This window comes from Diadema antillarum, unplaced genomic scaffold, assembly GCF_040938485.1.
Source record: "Diadema antillarum isolate AM-2024a unplaced genomic scaffold, OU_Dant_1.0 seq00000774_RagTag, whole genome shotgun sequence".
Taxonomy (NCBI): domain Eukaryota; kingdom Metazoa; phylum Echinodermata; class Echinoidea; order Diadematoida; family Diadematidae; genus Diadema; species Diadema antillarum.
In genome coordinates this window covers 109,314-134,752 of record NW_027271663.1, presented here as the reverse complement: position 1 = coordinate 134,752, position 25,439 = coordinate 109,314, and the positions used below count along the sequence as shown (strand labels likewise).

General features: G+C 43.7%; 1 protein-coding gene across 1 annotated transcript in view; it reads left to right on the top strand.

Moving 5' to 3' along the window:
• The first annotated feature begins 4,000 nt into the window (after positions 1-4,000).
• Positions 4,001-25,439, top strand: part of LOC139738923 (alpha-N-acetylglucosaminidase-like) — a 39,426-nt gene continuing 17,987 nt past the window's right edge. The window contains exons 1-8 of the mRNA XM_071649548.1: positions 4,001-4,029; positions 17,418-17,502; positions 17,880-18,037; positions 19,100-19,287; positions 21,162-21,380; positions 22,008-22,169; positions 22,912-22,977; positions 23,934-23,997. Coding sequence (XP_071505649.1) covers positions 17,424-17,502; positions 17,880-18,037; positions 19,100-19,287; positions 21,162-21,380; positions 22,008-22,169; positions 22,912-22,977; positions 23,934-23,997 — 936 coding nt within the window. The 5' untranslated portion in view covers positions 4,001-4,029; positions 17,418-17,423. The remainder of the gene's footprint in view (positions 4,030-17,417; positions 17,503-17,879; positions 18,038-19,099; positions 19,288-21,161; positions 21,381-22,007; positions 22,170-22,911; positions 22,978-23,933; positions 23,998-25,439) is intronic.

Here is a 25,439-nt window from a genome sequence, read left to right as displayed (position 1 = left end):
GTGCATTATTGTCCTTTTTTGTTGTTGCAATTTTTGATTTTGCACCTTCGAAGAAGAAAAAAATGCGTGACCATTCAAGCGTAAAATATGTTTTCCAACCAATATAGTAAAAGATAAAAATAGTGTCCTTTAATTTGATATGTATTTCATTCCATTCTTTTGCTGTCCTGTACGAAAAATCTGAACTTTGAAAAAGAGAGAGAGAGAAAGTAAACACTTTTTCTTTTTCTTTTCTTTTTTTCTTAGTGTATGTTTTTGACATTTATTCTATGGATATACCCGTAATACATATTGTATGATCTTAAGACGCCTTTTCATCTGTCATGTCTGTTTGTGCAAATGAATATCGTTACTTCGTAAAAATTCTGTATCATTTTGATACGGAGATGAATTCTATCAATAAATGAAAATATCGGCAGAATAACTGAGGGTAAGCTAGAGTGCAATGTCACCTAATGATTACTTTGAGTGCAGCAGATAAAGTATAGAGTACAAAAAAATAGTGTCATTAAAATAGTTAAAATTTGAACGTATAATGCATGGGAATCGTATAAATGACACTCGTTTGTAACGAATATTGACATTGGTTGTGCCTAGATGAGATGAGTATAGTATGTTATCACGTCACTACTCCACCTTCATTGGTTTTACACAAAGCCACTGTAAATATGCAGTATTTTAGCCCATCAATTTGCAACTGAAGTTCAAGTATTTCTAAAAAACATCAAGACAAAGTTATTAGAAATTAAAACGTTATTTGATGGAGATGATATTTCTCCCTTTGCAATTTCTTATAAAAGAAAGATTTATTGAAAATCCGTTTGCAGTTTTATGGAAGACCTGAGGCCACTCGTCATCTCCTGAATCAAGTGGCTACGATTACCATCATTACTTCATTTAAACAGGAGTTTTTGAAATTGTTGAAAAATATGTACTCTGTTAAAGTCACACTTTTCAGGAAAACCTCCTTTGAAAATCATCAATATTGTACTTTTATCGTAATGATAGTAAAATGTTTCACCGTCTTTTTACTTGTGCGTAAAATATCTTTTACCAAGAATTGTTATTTATTCTATTGTTCTGATGTACAATATGTTTATACACATAACTGCCTCACGTGTTTTGTTATACTGATGTAAAGTTTGATAAACTCGTATGTGGAAGAACTAATTTGCATAGCGGTTAAATACAACAGATTTGCGCCAGAGTATGGACATTTCAAACGAGCAATGATTCGGATATCAAATTTGTGTTTATGTTGCAATATAGCCAATAGAAAATAATGATGTTTAGAATCAAGATAGTGGTTGCAGACTAACTGAATTTAGTCGAAATGCTTAGTTAACATATGTATTCGTCATTTAAACTCTTGAATATATACTGTCGAATCCGACACAATAATGATCTATTAAACAAATTCTAGCACACCGATGTATACGTGTATGCGTCTATTCACTAATGTATTTATACATATCGGTGCATAGGCCTACATGCACTATTTTGTATAACTATTACATAGCAACCCTTTGTAGGAGGACCACAGAAGGTAGCGCTTCTTGTAGAAACACATCACTCAACCACTCAGTCCCCATTAACACACACACACACACATACACAAACACATGCACACACACACACACACACACACACACACATATATATATATATATATATAGAGAGAGAGAGAGAGAGATTTAAGTAATATATATATGGGCCTATGAGTCATATATATATACATATATACATATATATATATATATATATATATGTATATATTCATTACCTCACTCTTAATAATCATTGTGAAAATTCGCACTGTCATCCCTGATGAAGAGGAAGGATCCTCGAAAATTCGGATTCATTAAATCAAGATTGGCTATTAATGCATTCCCTGCATTCCTCTGTTGTGACTTTATATATTTAAGTAATATATATATACATATATATATTTAAGTAATATATAATATATATTGTATGTTATTATACTCTATATGTGTGCTTGTGCGTTTGTGTGTATGTATAGTATACTAATATCATACAACAAGTGTACAGTTACACTCATTTCAAGGAGAGACGCAAACCAGGAGACGACTACTTCTTCGTTTTCTTCACATTCATGCTCCTGTGTCTGCCACAACGCATACATTTAAAGTATGCGTCCTTGCTCTTTAAAGGAAACAGCTTGCACCATTATTCCTTCACAGTACATAAGAAGAAATGAAATCAGCCTTTTCTTCTTCTATTTTTGGGGGGGGGGGGTGGTTGAAAAAATGAGGGATTGTGATGACAATAAAACTTATGATAATTTATATGAGTGTTTTTGTGGAGAGCGCTCTGTGTGATGATATGCATGATGCGTGTACACTGAGTGAATGAGAATACTGTTCTTATCATTGCTTTTTTTAAAGGCCTGCAAGATCAAATTGCGCTTGGATTAAGTCTACGGTTTGTTTGTATTTTTTCATGGGGGCAGGAGGGCCGAGGGTTTCATAGTAGTTTGCCTTTAGTTCCGTCTACCTGAATTTGGAAATCGGACTTCAAAATATTTTTGAGTTTTCCTGCCCTGTCTATACTTCTTCACCCCAGAATAATGATACAATCCACCACAAACCATTATGAATACATCGTAATTTGCGAACATAATCTGTGCATACATCACGTACTAGTATCCTATATTTTGTACAGCACATATTAATTTATGATTTTATTTGCGTGTTTGCAACGTGGAGAAAAGTGACAATGGCTATTTCCATAATTCATTTTTCTCTCCATTCAAACTACATCAAAGCAAACCCAAATAGCAATGTGGATTGAGTGAAAGCAATAACATTAGTAGAACACATCAGTGAAAGTTTAGGAAAATCGGACAATCGATGCAAAAGATATGAATCTTTAAAGTTTTGGTTATGACGTACAACAATATAAAGAAAATATAAAGAGAATTCCACAAAAAAATCACTTTTCTAGCATAATGAAAGAGCACGTGACTAACCGTTTTCAGAAAGCAGGGGGAATAATTGCTACCCCTCACATATGTCAGTATCAAGTTGATGGAATGTGTAATTTTCACGAAAAATGAATATTTATTGAATTACCTTTATATTTTCTTTATATTGTAGTCCACTCATACGTCATAGCCTCTAGTAGTCTCCTTACCAAGCAGTTCCAACACCAAAACTTTAAAAATTCATAACTTTTGCATCGATTGCCCGATTTTCCTCAAACTTTCACTGATGTGTTCTACTAATGTTGCTGCTTTCACTCAATCCACGTTGCTCTTTGGGTTTGCCATCACCATCAGTCATCACTCATTTAGCTCTGCATACTCTTATCCTGATTCAAGCTGAGGATTTTCACATACTCATGAAAATAAATAAATACCATCCTCATTTATTGCACACTGGAAAATTACGTTTATTGTACACCTTGTGCCCTTGTTTTCTGTAAAATTTCCTATTTGTAAGTTTCTTCTGGAGATGGGGGAAAACGAATAAAATGGAATAGCATTGGCCACGCCCACATCGCCTAGTCACCTGATGAGTATTAGGGAGTCACATGACTTTCTTCCCGAGGAAAACAAGAAGATACGCGGTGCGCTTGGGGCTGAGACTCACTGGTGTGTTGTACGGCGATGTCACACTTCACATACGCACAGCATGTGTTATGCTGCAGTCCGACTCCTACAGCTGTGAGTGTAAGTCGCTTTGATTAAAGCCACATAGTTTCTGCGCTGAATCATGTTCATCGAATCATGATGTCACTTCAGATTGCGTCCAAGTCAAAATTCTGGAATTGTTGATAGCTAATTCCGGTGGAATATTCGATGAAATACCGGGAACCGTTCAGTTGCAGTGGGATTCTTCGGCAGGCAGAGGTTTTCTTTAGCCTGCCCTGGACTGGTTGCCCGTTCATGCCTAATTGACACTGTGTCACTGTGACCAAATCTGCAAAAAGCCAAGCTGTGTAGCTGATTACTCCGCCAAGTGAAACCGCAGGGAAACTACAATACAACCCCGGCAGAGATAATTGGTAAGTCTTGTACTGATACTCCTTTAACTAGTGATTACTTTATGATTTAAACTTACTTCGTATCGAGAGATAATGCTGGTTTCGAAACTCGGACTTGAATATCATCACTGACACTGTCATCAAGTTGTTGTTTTGTTTTTTTTTCTGTATCAACTCAGCTGGATACTGGAGCTGGACTGATCTGTACGTGATGAGTAGGTGGTCTACAGTTTAAGAAACCAAATTTTAGCTCTCACATGCATGAACATGATGATACTGGTGCAATGGTGTTGTGTGCAACAATGTGGAACCCCCAGTATTATGCAATAAATTGATCGAAGGGTTTTATTCATGGATTGATACCTTCAGTCATCACATTGAAAGACTACTGTAGTGACTAGTGTCTTTGTATCACTTAAAAAGTTGTGTAAAAAAACTTGAGGAGTATTAGAAAGGCATAGAATTCTCTATGCCAGTACTACACATTTGCACAGGTATAGACTAGATGATTTTTAATTCTACAGTGTACCTCTTCATTACCTCCTCTGACTCTTACAAAGCCATTGTAGTAGTAGCGCCCCCTAGCGGTCTTATTCTAATCCCCCTGTCTACAGGGGAGGTATAAAAGGGATTGTCTGTACGTACATCCCTCAGTTGTGACCTGGAACCTGATTGAAAGACATACTGACTGAGCTACAAGACAAGTTACAGTTGCAACTCACCAGTAGTGCCGGTAAGTACTACCGTTACTACAACAGTGGCGTCACGGACAATTGTCCTACTTCCTGTGCCATTGTTTTCGTGGACATAGAGCCGCACTTTAAGCTGACTCCGCTGCCGCTATTATTTTCGCCAACAGGCGTTGCACTCCTATACCGCACCGATACGCGACGGGTGGAGCACATGCGACGGAGCCGAGGCGAGAGCTCTTGGCAGCGCGAGGGAGCTTGGCGGTGTCCACGTTTGTCGATTGTTCCTGTGGTGTAATTTGTTTTGTGCTTGTTTTGTCTAATTGTCTTGGTGAAATCGTTTTCATTGGTAATTTTGTTGTTGGGGAGGAGGAGTGTGCTGATTGTTTGAATGACAGTGCGTGATTTGTAACATCTTGCACTAGACCAGGCCCACCTGTTTTCAGGGAGCCCTAAATTCATTGAAATATCATCTTTTCTGGTTGTTCTAGTTGCAAGTTTGCTTTGTTTTGTTAGTTTGTTTGCCTGTGGTGTTTGCTGAAATTATACCTTGGTGTGATTTCGGGTTGTGAGTGCGATTGTCATTGTTTGCGTGGTGCGTTTTCTTAATCACCGTGGTCCAGGTCCAGATTTCGGTCTGCCCTGTACTGTAATTGCGTGGTAGTCGTCTGCGTGATCTGTTTCTCGTTTTAATTTGTTTCACGTGTTTCGTTCCACACGTGTTCGGTGGCTTGGGTAGGTAGACCTCCCTTGCCCCATTCGTTGCGTGTTATCACTGTATTCGTTGCGTGTTGTATTCACGTGTGTATATTTGTGTATCCCGGCTGGGGCGAGTTGAGACTTGCCGGCCATCTCGCGCGATAGCCTTGCCTGATCGCTCGTGTGTACGGCGTGTATTCACTGCACTCGCTAGCCGTTCTGTCAAGGCTTCCAGTGTATATACAGGCTCTGGCGTGCACAGTTCTCCACGTCCATCGTGTGTAAGGAGGGAGGGTATTTCCCTGCGGTGAGCTGCACGCCTGTTGTACTGGATACCTTGGTATCGTGCTTTCTTATTTGTGCGTTTTCGTATAGCGCGACTCTTCGTGTTTCTTATTCGTGTTCTCTCTGTCGCGCTCTCTCTTCTCTTCGCACGTAGTGCTCCGCATCGCGGTTTTCTGCGTTCTCTCCCTGTCACGCTGTCGTTCTTTTACTTCTCTTGGTCTGCGTGGTCCTCTATTCTCGCTGTCATTTCTACACGTGTTTTCCGAGCTGTTCGCACCGTACTCTTTTCTCACTGTGTTATCTGTGGAACGTTCGTGTTTTCTTCTGGTCGCAGGAGTCTTTCACCCCGCGATTATTTAGTGGCAGCGGATGTCTCATTTTTCTTTCTTCTCGAAGGGGGAATTTTCCATTCTCTTCGGGAGGAAGGTGTGCTAGTGGCTCATAGTTTTGGGAGGCGTTCGCTTCTCTGTTTGTACTATTTTGCTGGGCGGTATTGTCCACCACTACTGCATCGTTTTTAATTTTGCTGTGAAGCGTGATCGTCCGGAGATTGCGTTGCTCCACGCCTTCGCTCCTTTGGCATCGTTGTGTTGCTGACGGACAGTGGGGTAAGTTGAATTATACCTTCTTTTATTCGAACTAGTGTTTCGGCTAGTGGTTTTTAGTTTTCGTTTTTGGTTAACGAAGATTTTCATTTCTCCTTGTTGAGTGCCGTTCTCGATCATTTTGTACTCTGTGACTGGATTTTATTATTTGTGAGTTGGGTGGCCTGGCTGTACTGACAAGTGTCCGTGTCAGACTGGTCCCTCTGTGTGCGTATTCTGTTTGTCGCTCGTATTAGTGCTGGCTATTGGTCAATTGGCCTGCGTTTTTTTTTGTGTGAGTGTAGGGGAGTACAGTGATTCTTTTTGGACCAGCTCCCGGTGTCCCTGTGTAGGTAACCGGGTGTGAGTGGTTGCTCAATTATTTTTTTTAAATTGTCTCTGTGTAGTGGGGTATCTACATTTCTCGTTTGGGGTTCGTGGCTTCGGCTGTCGCACCCCGCCTGCATATTTTTTTTTGGTGTTTACTAGTGCTCACTGCTCACCAGTCGTCTTGCAAGTGCAGTACAGTTTTTTGTCTTCAGTTTTGATTTCGTTTTTTTTATTGTGCCTTGGTTTCCCTGCTGCTCCCTTTCTTTTTTGTGATAAGGGGAGGAGGGGGTAGTGAACAATTGTTACTCCTTTGTGACAGCAGATACCAAGCATATTTATTATTAAGTTTGATTTATTGACTCGTAATTCTGGTGATTAAGTGGTAGACGTAGTGTATTATTACAGTGTGTGTGTGTTACAGTGGTACTCAACAGTTGCTGGGTATATTGTTGCTTCTAAAAATAATCCCAGAGTGTATTAATCGTATTTTATTTGTGTAGCAGTGGGTATATGCATAAGATTTTGTTAATTATTACGTGTTGATTTAGGACAGCCATTTAGGCACATTTGTGAAGTGAATAGGTTACGTGCTGGGGCGCTAGTCATGGCGATGCCCATTAATTATATATCCCGTGGTGATTTCATACGTCTTGGATTGTCGGCAACCCAAGTCGATGGCATTACGAAGCTCCGGGATGAGCATGGGAATGTCACTCAGGACTTGTTGGAGTCCTCTGACATTCCAGGGGCTGAGGAGCTCATCCCGAAATTTGTGTTTTGCCCACGGTTAGAGCCCGAGGGGTTATCATTACCTTCAAGCGCCCCTACAGCTGACCCTGCTGCGACATCGGGGGGAGGAGTCCAGTCTCGGGGGACTTCCCCATACCCATATGATGTATATCCTCCCCTCAGGGAGGGACAGCCAGGGAAGACCACTTCTTCCCAGGTCGGTCAGGCGCGCGCCGCAGTGAATAGTCACCATTCCGTGCAGCGTCGAGTCCCACAAGATATCCGTTATGGGAAGTCACGCGGAGGTGGTGGTAGCTACGACACCTCGGCCTCCGACTCCCAAGAATGCGAGGGTGACGGAGGGGGACGAGGGCTTCAGCGACGCGGTACCCCTAAGGGGAGAAGTGGGAATGATAGAGAGTATTCCGGGGACAGGGAGAATGCCCACTCCCTACCAAGGGAACGTGCACACTCGCGTACAGCGAGGTGGGATCATAGCGAGGCCCAGTGGGGTAGGCAAGAGACGCGCCATCCTAGCCCTGTCAGGAGGAGTGAGTTTTCTGACTTCTCCGAGGGTAGGCAGGGAACGGACTCGTCTGACCACTGGAGCTACCAACCCCTCCCAAAGACTGTTTCCTACGATGGAACAGGAAATTGGAGGGCGTTTTACCGCAAATTTGAGGCCTTCGCGAATGCGAGAAATTGGAGCCCGGATCAGCGTTTAGATCAATTATGCTGGTGCCTGTTGGGGAAGGCGAGCAATTTCTTTGAGCTTCTGATGAGTCGCGAACCGGAGTTGAAATATTGCGAAGTCATGTACCGCTTTGCAAAACGGTTTGATCGTCAGGAGCCAGTGGAGGCAGCGCAATTAGAGTTCAGCACTGCTCGTCAAAGCGCGGAGGAAACTCTGTGCGAATGGGCAGATCGTTTGAACGAACTGGGAAGCCGTGCGTTTCCAGAACTCCCAGAGAGAGCAGTGCAGCGACAACTGGTCCTCCGTCTATGTCAGGGGTGTACTGATAAAGAGGCGGGGTGGTATGCCCTTGACCGACAACCCCTGAATGTAGACGATGCTGTGGAAGCGTTACGGTGGTATCAACACTCCCGTAAGGCAGTGTATGGCAAGGCACGTCAAGCCAAATCCATGAAGCTTGATTCAGATGATGAGGGAGAACCTCAAGTCTGCAGGGTGGATAATACCCCCTTCCATTCGGGCCGAGGGGGCACCCCAAGAGGGACGCCCTCGCCCAGTATAGAGCACCGTGTAGCTGACCTAGAAAGGGTGGTGGAAAAACTAGGGAAGAAACTTGATCGCTTGGCATCCATGGAGAACGTATTGGAATCCATGGGGAAGAAGCTAGACACCCTGGCAGCTCTTGGGAAAAAGGTAGATGAGTTAGTAGAGGGACAGAACCCCCGCAACTCGGGTGGGGTGTCACCCTCTCTAGGCCAGGGGGAGAGGAGACCTCCCCGTAATCCTGGGGGAGCACCGAGCTCCCCAGGAAGGCAACTTATTTGCTTTCATTGTAGACAGGAAGGACATTTCAAGAAAGACTGTCCCCTCCTAAGAACTGAAAAGAGGGTGTCCTTCCTGGAAACGGATGAGGAGTCAAACTCCTCGGGGTCGGAGGATTAGGCCCTACCCCGACCCACATAACTGCGGGCCCATTTCTGGTAGGAAACTCTGATAGTCATGGAAGTAAGGAGGGTAGTAACCATCCTGAATTTGATCCGGTAATCTCCCTGTTGTCCCAGTACATCGAGGAACGGACCCAAGAGGGAGATGCGCCCCCTTCTAAGGGAGACACCGTGCCCCTCAAGGGATATAATATTCCAAGGGGTGACCATGTAGCCGTGGATATCAGTCCATTAGGGGAGGACACCCCTAAAGACAATGACGAAGTTATTGTGTGTAAATTGAGATCTACCTCTATGTTCATGGTACCGGTACAGATAGGCAGCGAATCGGTAAAGGCAGTAGTGGACACTGCTGCAGAAGTATCAATCATTTCGGATAAAGTGTACGAGAAATTAGACCCTCGCCCTGAAAAGATCAGGGAGGTATTTCTACATGCGGCGGGTCGCGATATGCGAATGCCAGGAATGATTGTAGGTCCTATTCCAATCAAGTTAGGGACTTGTGAATGCCTAGTACAACTGTATGTGGCTGCCATTGAAGATGAAATGTTGCTAGGACTAGATCTCCTTCGTCAGCAAAAGGTGACCCTACACCTTCAACAAGCCCGATTACAGATAGGGGATGAATTCATCCCCATGGGGCACAGTGAGCCCTCACCATATGGGAGAGTATCGCGAGTGTATGTTTCAAAACGTACGATCGTTCCTCCCAACATGGTCAAGAGGATAACAGGAATATTAGATCAACGTTTAGGGGATTTTTTGTTTGAACCTGCCCCAGACGTGTGTGTGATGATACCACATGCTATCCACCCAGCCGGACAAAGGGTGAAGATGTATGTCATTAACCCCACTGATAGGTCAGTGGGATTGACAAACATGGTGGTCCTGGGGGAAGCCCAGGAGTTGAATGATGCTGGGACCATCATACAGAAATCTTGTGGCGACCCACAAGTGTGCCAACTCCATACAGGGGAGGCAGACCTCCCTGCGCATTTGGAAAGCCTGTATGAGCGCTCCTCATCCTTGCTATCAAGCGAGGAGCAAGCCCAGCTAAAACAGCTGTTAATACAGTACGCCCATGTCTTTGCTAAGGATGAATTCGATCTAGGGAATTTTCAGGCCCTGGAGCATTCTATTGATACGGGTACAGCAAACCCAGTTAAGCAAAAGATGCGGCGTACTCCCTTGAATTTTGCAGGGGAGGAGAAGGCGCATCTTGACCGCATGATGGAAGCAGGCATCATCCAACCTTCACAATCGGAGTGGGCATCCCCTCCGGTGTTGATCAGGAAAAGAGATGGTGGAGTACGATGGTGCGTAGACTATCGTGCTTTAAATGCAGTCACCCGGAAGGATGTCTATCCTTTGCCCAATATTGAGGAGTGTCTCGACACCCTCGAAGGGAATAGGTGGTTCGCTAAGCTGGATGCGAATTCCGCTTATTACCAGGTGAAGCTGTGTGAGAGTGACAGGAAGAAAACTGCCTTCCCAACTAAATATGGCCTGTATGAATTTGTGAGAATGGGATTCGGGTTGTGTAATGCACCTGCTACCTTCTCCAGGGCCATGAACTTGGTCTTGCACGGTCTGACCTGGGAGACAGTATTAGCCTTCTTGGATGATATTGTAGTCCTGGGACGTTCTGTGGAGGAGCACCTACAGAATGTGAAACAGGTCCTGAACCGGTTCGCGAGCTATGGGTTGAAGTTGAAACCCAAGAAATGCATCCTTTTCCAGGAGAAAGTAGAATTCCTGGGTAGGGATGTAAGTGCAAACCAAATCGCGCTTCGTGAAGAACATATCGAGGCAGTTAGGGCATGGCCAGTACCATGTAACACAAAACAGGTGGAACAGTTCTTGGGACTGGTGAATTATCACCGCTCCTTCATTAAGGACTTGGCAGCAATTGCGGTGCCATTGTACCGCATCACTGGAAAGAGGGCATTTCAGTGGAAGGCTGAACAGCAGGAAGCTTTCGAGCTCCTGAAGCAACGACTGACAGAACCACCTGTATTATCCATGCCCAATGCACATGACCGGTTCATTTTGGACACGGATGCCTCAAATGATGCAGTGGGAGCAGAGCTCCTACAGTTACAAGATGGGGAGGAAAAGGTGATTGCGTATGGAAGTAGCGCACTCTCCCCAGAACAGCGGCGGTACTGTGTAACGAGGCGAGAATTGCTAGCAGTTGTGAAATTCACGCGACAGTACCGCCATTACCTACTTGGTAGGGAATTCACGGTCCGAACGGACCACAGCAGCCTTAGATGGCTGCTTAATTTCCGTTACCCGCAAGGCCAGTTGGCCCGTTGGCTCGAAGAGTTGAGCCAATACGATATGAACATTGAGCACCGTCCAGGTAGGCGTCACGGAAACGCAGACGCGCTATCGCGGATAGTAGCAGATTCTCCCTATTGTGAGGGGTATAGGCCGGGGGTTAACCTTGAAGACCTACCATGCGAGGGGTGTGGCTATTGTGCCAAAGCACACGATAATTGGTCACACTTCGAAGAGGAGGTTGACTATGCGGTACCCCTCTCTGCGAGGCCACGTGTACAGGTGGCAGGGAGAGTGTTCAATGACAAGGTATGTGTAGTACATGCCTCAATAGATGTAGCTGGTGGGAGTCACACTACCCCCCAGGGTGGTGCTGAAGGGGAATCCCCCCCTAGCGGGGGTGAGAACGAAGCAAGGAAACTCCCACATGAGCGGGTACGGAAAGAGCAGGAAGCCGACCCCCACTTAACCCATCTATTGCGATGGATGGAAAGTGGAACTGTCCCTGATGAAGCTACCACTATGCTGTGGAGCCCCGAGGAGAAGTATTTGTGGATTAACAGGGAGGTTTTCCACAAGATTGAGGGAGTGTTGTACTTCCATAAAGATGGGAGGGATCTCCTCGTAGTGCCACGCTCCTTAGTGCAGGGTGTATTAGAATCTAATCATGACCTCCCATCAGTGGGACACGCTGGGAGGGACCGCACCAAGGCCCTAATAAAGGAGCGCTATTTTTGGTACGGCCTGGGACAGGACGTGGCAGATCACGTGTCTTCCTGTAAAGCCTGTAATCTGAACAAGAAATCTAGCAGGTATGGCCATAGCCCCATGAGGATGTATCATGCAGGCTCTCCAATGGAGAGGGTACACCTCGATTTTTTGGGTCCATTACCTAAATCATCGAGGGGGAACGAGTACATCCTCATGATGGTGGACCAGTTTACCAAGTGGGTGGAGTGTATCCCCCTTCCCTCCCAGACAGCGGAGCAAACGGCTCGCGCGGCAGTTGAGTTTTTCAGTAGGTTTGGCTACCCCCTTGAGATTTTCACTGATCAAGGGAGGAATTTTGAGAGTCACCTCTTCAGGGAATTGTGTAAGGTGCTGACCATCCACAAGGCAAAAACCACGCCTTACCGCCCTTCTGGGAATGGCCAAGTGGAGAGGTATAACCGCACCTTAATGGATGCGGTGAGGTGCTACATAGGCCAAACCCAGAATAAGTGGGATGAATTTCTATCCCAGATTGCTGGGGCACTTCGAGCCACGGTGAACCGGAGTACGGGGTTCACAGCAAATAGGCTGATGCTGGGAAGGGAGGTTAACCTCCCATCTGATGTAATTTATCCAATACCCAGTAAGCATCCTCCTGAATTGGGCGAGTATTCAACAGGGTTGAGAAATGCTATTAGCCAAGCCCATCAGGCCGCCCGCAAGACGTTGAAATCCACACAGAAGCGGATGAAACGTGATTACGATGTACATTCACATCGTAGACAATTCACAGAGGGTGACTTAGTGTACATCCTTGACAGTGCTAAGGTCAAGGGGGTTTGCAAGAAATTGAGCTCTCCCTGGAAGGGACCTGCACGCATTGTGGAGCGGCTTTCTGCAGATTTGTATAGAGTGGAGTTACGTAACACAATCTCAACCCAACACCAGGACCGTCTGAAGCCCTGTCGAGACAGGGACATACCGGCCTGGTGCCGAGGGAAACGCCCTTTGGAAAAGGACATGCTCTATTGTGTGTGCCGGAGACCCGATGAAGGCACGTTCATGATCCAGTGCGACTGGTGCGATGAATGGTATCATGGGGCATGTGTAGGAGTAACACCACACGAAGGGGAGGCCATGAAGAAGTACAAATGTCCCCCTTGCCAGACAAATCAAGGTAAGTAGGCTTTTGTGGCTTCTCGAGTAGGTACCAAGTATTGTGCATTAACCATGCCTCCCCCATTTCCTTTTTGTATCCCCTCTGCAGAGTTATGGAGGGAGATCCACCCCCACCTGGAGAGGAACCCATCCTCAACGAGGCACCACCAGAGGCTTTGTTGAGGGCAGCAAGGGAGAAGGATCTTCTCCTGTTTCCAGGGGTGTTGGTGCGGTTTGCACCAACAGTCACCCCATTGAGGAGGATACTGGACCTCCTCGATCAAGAGTACCTAAGAGCTCTGGAAATGGAGGAGTTCCAGTGGGTGGCATGCCTGCAGGAGTACCTCCTGGACCGTATGCCATACCAGGAACTAATTCTCCGTTTTCCCATGCCTGAGGGACGGGAGGATATTTCCTCCCAGGGAGCTCATTCCCAAGGGAGATCTATTTTGATCCCCTCACACCCTGGTGGAGTGCTTCCATGGCGGAAACTCAACGGTTTCCTGTGGGGTTGGCTTTCCACCCCTCTTTTTGGAGCAGAGCTTCAAGAGTTTTGCCACGGCAGCAGGGAGAAGTAAATCCCCCGGCAGGGATTGACGAACCCGGGGATGTTTTGACATCCCGCGCAGGCCATGTCGGCTCTGAGTCATCTCCTCCAAGGATGCGGTAGACACCAGGGTGGCAGAGACGCCTGGTTCAGAGGAGCAGATGGATATTGAATCTGACCAGGAACCACCACCTGAGGAGGATGTCAAATTACCCCCTCAACAACTGTTACTCGAGGTAGAGGTTCCATCATCCTCACCTCGGCAACCACTCGAGGGAGGTGCGTCACTGCCCTCACGACAGGAATCAGCACTTGAGGGAGAGGTGTTACCATCCCAACAAGGCTATTCCGCCATGGGAGGTTCCGGACCATCCTCACTCCCAGGTCAGGGTGCCCATGAGGGGAGTCAAGACACACCCCTACTACAGCACCAACCGGCGGAGGATGTTCCTGCATTATCTCATGACAGTAAGGTACAGGGGGAGGGCATGGTGCCACCCCCAGTAAGTAATATACAGGCAGGAAATGGTTCTAAACCATTCACACAGAGGGTGCGGGTCACATTCGCACGCTCTCAACGGCCACCCGGGCTGGCTACTGTGGAGTCATCTAGGGTGGGAGGTCGATCTTCCCCACCCAAGCGGCCCGCAGACTCAGTGGGAGGACACCTTCCCACAAAGGCTAAGAAACGTTGCCCGGTGGTAGGGTGTACCATCAAGGTCACCTCCAAATTGAAGTGGCATATATATAGTCACATGCCAGCTTGTTTCCAGTTCCGAGAGAAGGAAGCCACCTTCTCACGGGGAGTAATTCTCCAGCAGGTAGGGTGCCTACGCTTCCTAGCGCAGACCCTTACGGGATCTGCTGACTTGGAGGGTCTCCTCCAACTGCTGGATACAGAGGCACCATCTCATTTCATGTGGGAGATCCCTGAGCACCTACGGAAAGAAATGGATGCACTCATTGCTGGGATGGGGTGGAATCGACCACCCACCTTAACAATCAGACCCAGCAATACTCCCGCAGCCCTGCTGCATTGGCGGGCATTAGCCTGGCTGACTGACAAACTGTCGCAGCGGGAGTGGGAGAGGTTTCTCCTCCTGGGCAGGGTGGACAATCGCCCTGGCCCAGTGCATACCCAGGCTGCGCCCCCCTCCTCCGTGCCAGCTAGTGGGAGTTCAGACCCCACAAACACCACGGCCCAGGGGAAGGGTGCTCCCGCTAAGCGGGAGGATGCGAATGCCCAGGCAAGGGATGCTGTATCTCTGCCTGCTTCCCAGAGGGGTGCGGGTAATACGTCCCCTCGCCCGGCGGAAGCTAGGGTGTCCACTGCCCTGTCTTCGGGAGCAGCACCAACCCTTACCTTTGCAGGTGTAACCCGCCGGCCACCTATCCCTGCTGCCTTCGACAGTCATTTTCATCTTGACAGGTTGGAGAGCAACTTGCGGAAGAAGGGGCATGCTGCAATCACAGCGGAAGGTGAAAGACCTCCGCGGGTCCCCGTGCGGCTCACTGGGGGGGTTATCAACTACTGTGACCCCGCAAAGTTTTCCGCAGTGGACATCCCCAGGGAGAGATGCTGGCCGGTATCGGTTGGGATCCACCCAAAACATGCTTGCTCCGTGGGGGAAAAGGAGGTAGATGAGCTTAGTAAGCTCATCTGTAACCCTAACATCCGTGCTTTCGGTGAAATAGGGTTGGACTACTCCTCCCCTCCCCAAAACTGGGGCAAACAGCTTTCCCTTTTGAAAGCCTGTTTAAAGATCGGGGCAACAGGGAAAGTCCTAGTATTGCACATCCGGGGTCGCAAGGACGCCCCAAATGCGGATGAACCCTCCCGGATTTGCCGGGAAGTAGTACATGCATCCGTCAATCGCTATCAGAGGATTCACATCCACTGTTGCGCATTGGGGACCTCCGAGTTAGTTGCTTGGAGGAAGATGTTCCCCAATGTGTATTTTGGGTTCACAGCCAGGGTGCGATTTTTCAGCCCCAACCAGCTGGAAGCCCTGAAGATGGTGTCAATTCACCGTCTTCTAGTGGAGACAGATTCTCCACATTTACCCCCGTCCAAGGACCTTAAGGTCACCACTCCAATTTATATTGGAGAGGTAGCCTCGCTCGTTGCTCGAGCGCGAGGGGAAGCTGTCGCTCCCCTGCTGGAGACAACGAGGGTGAATGCCCTCACCCTCTACGGGGCGTAAGGGGGATAGGATCCTCAGTGGGAGCTTACACAGCCCCACATCCACCCACAATCATGGCCAGTGGGAGGATTTTTCCCCCACATTTGTAATAGTATTTTTTATATAATGTTTACTACTGAGGAGATTCCATTTTGTGAGGTATATTTATTGTGCTCTTACCTCATTGTACTCAGGACCAAAGAGTTTTTATGTGTGTGAGTTATTAAGGCCAGGGATTTGCCTTATCTTTGTTGTTACTGCCAAAGCGTTGCCAAAAAATGTTGCCAAAGTTTGTTAACAGTATTCTTCAAGTTGGTTAAATTGACCAAAAGTTTTGTCACCAAAGACAAGTAGTGTTATATTTTTAGAGTTGCCAAGGCTTGCCATTTGATGTTTGTATGGCTGCCATGGATTCATTTTTGTTATGGTTATGCAATTGTATTCAGTGTTAAGGTTTTTATTTTGTAGTATGTTATGAGAATTGGCCAGTAGAAATTGTGGCCGCCAGTTGTGATTTTGTGTGATTATGGTCGTGATTGTGTAGGGTCAGGGTTCTTTCATGGGCTATAACAGTAATTTTTGGTGATCTCCTCAGGTTAAAGGAATTTTTAGTGAATTTTTTTTTTTGCCGTGGGGGGCTGGGTTTATCTCCCTCCCAATAGCTCCGGTCCTTCACACCTCCATTCAGTGCATGAGTGACCTAGGCGGTGGCTCGCTGAATCGTCCTCGGCAGACCCCCGAGGGCTGGTCAGATTGCACATTCCCATGGGTGGGGCTCTGTGAGATCCCCGGTTGTGCGGGATTTGGGGGTTATAGTTAGGTTTTTGTTTTGGCCAGGGTTGGTTTTTTTTATTATGCCCTTTGTTTTTTAAAACGGGGGGGAATGTAGTAGTAGCGCCCCCTAGCGGTCTTATTCTAATCCCCCTGTCTACAGGGGAGGTATAAAAGGGATTGTCTGTACGTACATCCCTCAGTTGTGACCTGGAACCTGATTGAAAGACATACTGACTGAGCTACAAGACAAGTTACAGTTGCAACTCACCAGTAGTGCCGGTAAGTACTACCGTTACTACAACACCATACTTCAGTCATAAAACTGAAACGCGCATGATATACTTTACAGATCTCCACAGGTCGGACCACTGACAAGAGAATACACCCCACCCCAGCCAGTATAGGCAGAACTACCAAGTCTCACGCATTCTGCATGAGACTCAAGCATTTACAGGGGCCGTCTCACGATCTCACGCATGGCACCCATTTTTCTCACGCATCGGGCAAAGTCTGTAACTTGGGCCTATAATAATGGGCAAAGCTCAAAAGATTAAAGTGATAGTTGCAATTGAAGGTATATTTTCATTTTGTCTTTCAAAATAAGTAAAAAATAGTCGCTTAAGTATGCACGTGATCGCACCATTAAGAGCTAAAAATAGAAAAAGCTCCCTACCGTGGGAGGCCACAGGGGGGAAAAACCCCTCCCACACCCTCGCTCAAGCGCACATGTGCTCGTCGAGATGCCGAGTCATGAAAATCTCACTCACAATTTTTTTTTGAACTTGGCATCCCTGTATAGGCCATAATGAAGCTGGTGAATCTCAAACTGCTGGTCATTTCATTGGTCATTGCAACTTCCAACTTGTCCACCTGCTCAGCAAAGGGTAAGTTTTGTCTTTTATGTATTTCCTTGCAACTTGACAAATTGCCCTTCACTGACATAAATCTTGAGTTTTGTGCACAGAGTTTGGTGGGGTGTAACCTTGTGGGGCTCCTTCCCCATACTGAGCTTCACTCTTCTCCAAGCGAAAGAGGCAAATTCTGCCACTGAATTTGCATTATTTTTTTTCATATTATCTGATACACGATTCCTGGATGGCACTGCAAGATGCAGCTTTTATGGCTCTTGCTGCTAATCTTTATGCACAAGTTTCCTACTTATAATGATGTAGAGGTCAAACTGAGGCAGTATTACATCGTGTACAAAAGAACTATTTTCACTGTGACATTGTTGTGTTCAATTTTATCTCTATTGTACCAGTCTTTGAGGAGCTACGACACCTCACCCCCAAGACCAGTCCAGAGACTCAAACTGCTGCTGCCCAAGCCCTGGTCAGGAGACTCTTGCCGACCAGATTCAAAGAATTCCAGCTCCTGGTCAACTTGCCCTCTGATCAAGAGCATCTGGACTCATTCCAGGTGACCACAGTGATTTAACCCGTTGAGGACGAGTCCCGAGTATGCTCGGGCAAGTATCTGTGGGAAATGCGTGTTGTAGCAAAATCAGCCCGTCCTCAATGGGTTACTGTAAAACATGATATATTCGCGGCATGAATTTTTCGCGAATTGGAACCAACAGCTTTTTTTGCAGCATGAAATTTTCGCGAAATGCCACTGGCATTCAATGCATATAGTGTAGACAAGAATTTTTGCGTGCATTTTAATTTCGCGAATCTTGGCGCTCGCGAAATTCGCGAAATTAAAATGCACGCGAACATTCCTCGTTTTACAGTAATATTCAGAAGGTCCACCTGCGTCCACAAGTTTTTGACCTTCTGTATTGGTAATTGAAGTGAGGCATGCTGATCCCACCAAGTGTCAGTCTGAGATTTGCTATACTTGTTGTAATATGGGAGCTTTGTGGTATAGTGAGTAAGAATCAATAGTTGTAAAGCAAAAAAGCCTGGATTAGGGCTTACCTCATTCATCAAAAAGATGTTATATGTATATTGACCCTCTTGATTTACATCATGTGTTGGTATGTGATAACGATGGGATAAACAATATTGATAGGGCTCTATGGATGAGCCATGCTTTCATTTTGAAGATGTTAAGTCCTATACAAACATATGTTGTACTCATTCAAGTGATATCCAATCCAGAAGTATACTTATAGAAATTATGCTTTTCTAAGTCATTCAAAATCAACTTTCAATTTTCAAGTCAAAATTCACAGTTTTATATTTTCCAAAAGAAAAAAGGGCTAATTCTTTTTTCAAAGGGTTTTATGTGACTTTGCAAAGTAACTCAATGTATAAGATAAACAGATATTCAAATTATGTGGAAGAAAAGAAATATCTAATCATGGCCTATGCATAATCGAAACAGTTGTAGTACATGGAACCATTTCTGACTGTTGTTGGGTCTATATCGAAACCTTATAGGTCTTTATGTGGCAAGGTGCAAGGACTGAAATCATGCCCAGATCCTTTCAAACAATTTAGAGGGTGTTTTTTCCTCATTTTGTTTTTCAAAATTCAGATCAGTTCAGATGGTACCACAGTCTCTATCAATGGGACTACAGGTGTGGCGGTCGTGTGGGGCCTGCAGCACTACCTGGTCCATTACTGCAGCTGCCATATCTCATGGGATGGGAACCAGCTTAGCCTGCCCCCAGTGGGAAAGCTTCCCATGGTAGACCCTCCCCTCAAGATTACCAGCCCAAACAGGTGAGTGAGAGATAGATAGATAGATAGATAGATAGATAGATAGATAGATAGATAGATAGATAGAGAGATAGATAGATAGGTACATTGATTGATTGATGATAGATGATAGATAAATATAAAGATGGATGATAGATTGATAGATAGATAGATAGATAGATAAATAGAAGGAGAGAGGGAGGGAGTGTGTGTGTGTGTGTGTATGTTTGAGAGAGAGAGAGAGAGAGAAGGAGAGAGAGAAAGGTAGAGAGAAATGAATCGTTGTGTTTCCAAAGATAAAGTATGAACCCCTTTTCTTCATTTATTTTTTTTTCTGGTATTTGCAGAATCTTAAAAACATTTAATTTTGATTGATTTAATTAATTCTTAAATTTAAGTGGAATTGAAGTTCCATTTTGTCTTTCAATGTGGTAAAATGTTAGGGTATAATTTCTTTCTGTATTTTGTGCACATTGTATGAATATGTACGGTTCCGCCTAGTTTCAGTCGATATGAGATGTGCAGTGAAACTGAGAAAGGCACAAATTTGATGATAGTTAAACAATATTGTATTTTGCTGTGAGATTCTCCTAGTACATTACTCTCCGCATAATTGGGTAGGCTCGCGCAGAGCGTTTCTTACCCGATTAAGCGGAGCACCCGATTAACAGAAGAACATGTCTCATTCACAATTGACACATACAATGTGTTTGTATATTGTACACTGCACCAAACACCTACACTGTATGCTTAACACGCGAGCTTGCTCCATACATTATATACATACCTATACTTGCTCAGTCACGAGCAATAATTTACACTCTTTTTATGGACAAATATGTCTTCAGAAAACTTTGTCATTTGACTATGGACTCCTCGCTAACACGCAGACATTTTCCGAAATGAATACATACTGGTACATGTGCTTTCATGTTTAATCACTCGCCAAATGATCGGTCTTCATTGCAAATTAAGCAGAGAATACATTAGCAGTGGAAATTTTTGACATTCATGAGTTCTTAAAGTGTTATATCTGTGATAAAATGTGGGTAGAAATTAGATTAGAAGAAAATTATTTACCCATTTATGCGGAGAGGCAACCCGATTATCAGGTAATTTTAATGTGCATTGGAACTGATTTTGACATTACTACCCAATTAAACGGAGTACCCGTTTAAGCGATACCCGATTACGCGGAGAGTACCGTACTTAACAAGTATTAGTCTCCCGTAATGTACATTGCAGCTGTGCACAGTAACTTGTGCTAGCGGAAAATGTTACTCCACTCAAGGAGACGTACGGATTAAGGGTGTCTACTTTGTTTAAAGGTATTTATTTGTGCAGCTGGAGAGAGTGAAGAAGTGTAGCTGCAGATCATGAATGGGTTTGAACCTATGACCAGCTTACCTACCAAAAGTGAAGTGTACAAAGCAGTAGGCAATGACACCTGCACACTCTGAGCTTCATTGGCTGCCTGTGCAATGCAGAGTGCAGTATAAGATCTTGCTGCTTACTTGTAAAGCTCTCCATAACTTGTTCCCTAGCTACATATCTGCACAAACCAGTGTATGTCAGCAGTGGCCAGGACTACATTGTACATTGTGCAGGACTGACTCTTCACCTGCCCGATACCTGCCTAAAAACTTAAAAGAGCTTTCATTTTGGTTTAATGATCCGCATCTTGGGAATTCTCCACCAATCCAATGTTGGAATATTAACAACCTTGATACCTTCAAATCTGAACTGAAGACCTACCGGTATCTTTTTGCAGCAACTTTATGAATAATATGTGACATTTTGTGGGAACTGGCTAGTGCCTTTGAATGTTCCACAGATGAATGGTGCTATATAAATACTGTTCATCATCATCATCATCATCATCATAAATGTCACTGCAGGTTCCGCTACTACCAGAATGTATGCACGGCAAGCTATTCCTTTGCCTGGTGGAACTGGACTCGCTGGGAGCGTCACATTGATTGGATGGCCCTCAGCGGAATCAACTTCCCCTTGGCTTTCAATGGACAGGAGGCCATCTGGCAGAAGGTCTACCTCAAGATGGGCCTAAAGCAGGAGGACCTAGACCAGCATTTTGGTGGGCCAGCCTTTTTGGCATGGTGAGTTTACAACTGGGTTGATAAAGTGCAGCACAAACACAATGTTCCCTCGGCTGCATGTGTTAATTCTGACTTTCCCTAATGTATATAATAAATTATTTTGATACGAAGTGTGCTCAAGTTGAATACATTATGCTTAATCAAGCCCTATTCTTTACGTTGCAGATATTTCTGTGCATAGCGCTTGTACACCAGTAGCAAATGTACAAGTTACACCATGCTTCCTCGGCTCTGTGTATTCTTGTAACAAGTCATATTTTGTATAATGGGATTGATTACACAAGCTACAATGTACAAATGTACCAGTTACACCATGCATCATTAGCACTGAGTTTTCATGTTACAAGTACATTTTTGCATGGTGAGTTTACCATGTAAATGTGAACCAGTCCAAACTCCCATTGGAAAATTTAAACCTAGCATGTGGTCACCTGTGATGTGTGCGTGATTTTATAGGTGTTGTATCCAAGCTCCTTTTCCCCAACATGGGCTGTATAGTGCAAAAAGGGGAAAGTTGGATGAACTTGGTGATAGCATACATCTACTTATCTACCCAAACATCGTCTTGGAGAATTCTACCATGTCATCATCTGTGATGTGTTTTGTGTGTCTGTGTGTGCATGACAGGGCTCGCATGGGTAACCTGGATGGGTGGGGTGGTCCCCTACCCCAGTCTTGGCACCAGAACCAGCTTGCCCTCCAGCACAAGATTCTAACCAGGATGCGGAGTCTTGGAATGATACCGGTCCTGCCGGGTTTCGCAGGACATGTGCCGAAAAACTTTGCAAAGTGAGTTGTCATGTTTTCTCTGTGATATTCTGTGTGTTGTAGAAAGTATGTTGGAGTATTTTTCTTGTTTTTTTCACTGAGGGACTTGGTATAATGAATCCAAATTACTGAAAGTAAGGGCATGTTATTCCAAATTTTCATTATCTTATTTTTGACATTTTCATTGGCCATGCTTCAATTGATACTTTTGATACTTTATGAACAAATACAGGTACTTCCAAGACTTAAGTTTGGTTGTATGTTGTACTAAACAGGAAGAGTTCCTTCTTTCATCTCTATGTTTTTGCTATGCAGATATTGCTGAAAATCAGTGTTTCGAAATGTGAAGCATTCTTTTTAGGATAAGTACCTTTGCCGTGCCTTTCCAAGAATCCAAGAAAATAAATTCTTACGGAAAGTAGGTGCTCAAAATATTTTTGTAGACACCCAATACCTGGAAGTCATTGAACACCGATCTGCAAAAATAAATAGATAGATAAATAAATGAATGAATGAATGAATGAATGAATGAATGAATGAATGAATGAATGAATGAATGAATGAATGAATGAATGAATGAATAAATGAATAGATAGATATATAATTGAATAATTCATCGATTAATTAATCAATTAATTAATTAAGATAGATAGATAGATAATTAGATAATTAATTAATGAATTGATTAATAAAAAATCAAGATATCTCAACATGGTTCCTTATACCTAATTATATTGCATGTTTGTTGTTGTTTACCCCACAGAGTCTTTCCCAATGCGTCCATATCTAACCTCGGGGACTGGGGACATTTTAGACCACAGTATTGCTGGTACGTTATCACTGATATAAGACTTTCATTTCACCAATTCTTTGATAGATTGGGTGAGTGGCTTTTAATTGTTTTGTTTGGTAAGTTAGTTAAAGAGTTCAAAGGTATATATACCAGATGCATATTTCCCTCAAGTCATACAGAAATTATGTGATTGTATCATCAATTGGACAAGAATAACGTTTTCAGAGGATTTGTGGGTTTTGGTTAGTTTGTGTTTTTGAAGCTAGGTTTGTTATCACTGGTGAATGTATTCCTGTAAGGATTGAATGCAGTCTGAGAGAAATGACAAAAAGGATTTTATTGCAGTTTGGTGCAGGGGTACCATTAAATAGGAAATTATTAAGGCATGCCATTATCATTTGTTCTAATTGGCATGATATGTTTCTTAAAGTATCCCTGCCTTGTGAAAACATGGGAAACTTGAAAATTCCAATTCATTTTTTTTTCTTGTCATATACATTTATGTCTGATTAAAAGTTACATCAAGTTAAATTCTACTACAATTATAGATCTGTCTGTTTCATTTTTGTTTCTCTCTTTGTAATGAAGTCGACTCAAACATGGGGTTCCATTAACCTGTAAAGTGCATTCTGCTCAATACTTTGGTACTTGGTTCTGAAAAAATATAATGATGTTGGCATTCTTCATAGAGGGATGTCCATGTTGAATTATATCTACTTCGGGTCTCAAGTTCTGCACATCATTTTTACAGTCCCTGATGATAGACAGAGTACAAAATAAGTGGATTGTTGTAGACTAATATGACAGTGACTCCTTTAGAAGATATGATTAATTGTTGTGAAAAAAAAAATCAATTTTTAAAAAATGAAATTATATTACAAATGAGCCCATGGTAGAGACAAAACTGAAATGTTTGCATAACTCTTGCTCACATTTCATGGAATGCTGTTTTCTAGTGGTTGTTTTTTTAACTCTTGTTGGAAAATTTGCAGCACTGCCTTCTTGGATCCCCAAGACCCTCTCTTCAAGCAAGTTGGAAAAGCCTTCATTGAAGCAGTAGGTTCACTTTGTTCTTTACATGATGGCATATGACACACTTTCTCCTTTGTAATTTTGCTGCTGATGTTGTTATGCAAAGATTTCCATAGAATTTTAATGTAAGTTTTGTTCACGTGTAAAAGAAACTTAAAACAAAACACTTTTGCACTCATTTGCTTCTTAGGCAAGGCAAGAAGTAACAACATTTGCTGTAAAACAGGAATGTTCACGTGCATTTTAATTTCGCGAATTTTGCGAGCGTGAAGATTCGTGAAATTAAAATGCACGCGAAAGTTCTTTTCTACACTATATGCATTGAATGCCAGTGGCAGTTCGCGAAAATTTCATGCTGCAAAAAAGGCCGTCGGCTCCAATTTGCGAAAAATTCATGCAGCGAATATTTCAGATTTTACAGTAACCTTTTGCATTTGACGTGATAAGAAAATGTGTGTATAGTCTATTATAGATATTATGCCTTGTAATGAAATCAAACATCAACCTATTCATAGTGGCCATAATGTCTGCAAAGGCCACGTTTTGTTTACCCCAAGTGGTCACTGTACACAGAAAACATTGAACCTTATTGGCGTTCCTCTCGATGTTTGTCTCTTAAGTACACCAACAGCTTTAAGTTTGTGTGCATGGATTAAAGGCACATCTCTTCGTTATTGTATCTATCATTGTTGATGTTACATTGTACTTTGTCTCACAAAAAATTGGTGTAAGAATTTTTGGCACAGTTTATGTGTTGGATATTAAGCAGTCACTAATATGACAATTGTCATCTCATTCTCTTAAACGCATGTCTACTTGGACTTCCACAATGCATAGCAACTCAAAGCTGCATTTTAGTCGGGCAAAGTTTTGTTACCTGCAACCAACAAATCTGTGTACAGTGTATGCAGAGATGCCCGCTAGTTTGTTTCTGTATCATTCTTTGATATTGAGTACCAGTACTGGTATATCTATTTCATCAAAACAATGTTTGATTTTGAAAATCTGAAAATATACTTCGTCTGAGATTCAGTCCGGCATGTTTGATATGTGCAAATTTCGATTTTCTTTTTTTTTTTTGCAATCAAATTCTGATTTCAACCTTAAAAATATGTTTCTTAACTCTTTATGTGCCATGGTGAAAACCCCCTGTGTGCCACATTATTCTGAGACACGAACATAGTCATGCTTTGAGAAAACATTCTGTAATTCAAATCTATGTAACTTTTATAGATTTCTGTTGAATTGTAGACGAAGTGAGCAAAGTTGTAGAGAAAATGTAAGCTTTGCATTCATGTAAATTGTATGAGAAATCTATCATTCCTTTTCTTTCTAATGCCCAGTAGCTACATTACTGTAATAGTATGACTTTTGTACACAAAACAGTGACAGAAACTTAGTATTTACATGCAAATCCAGTAGGAAGCACTGGTTGCTAGTCAATCACCACATGAAATGCAAGCTAT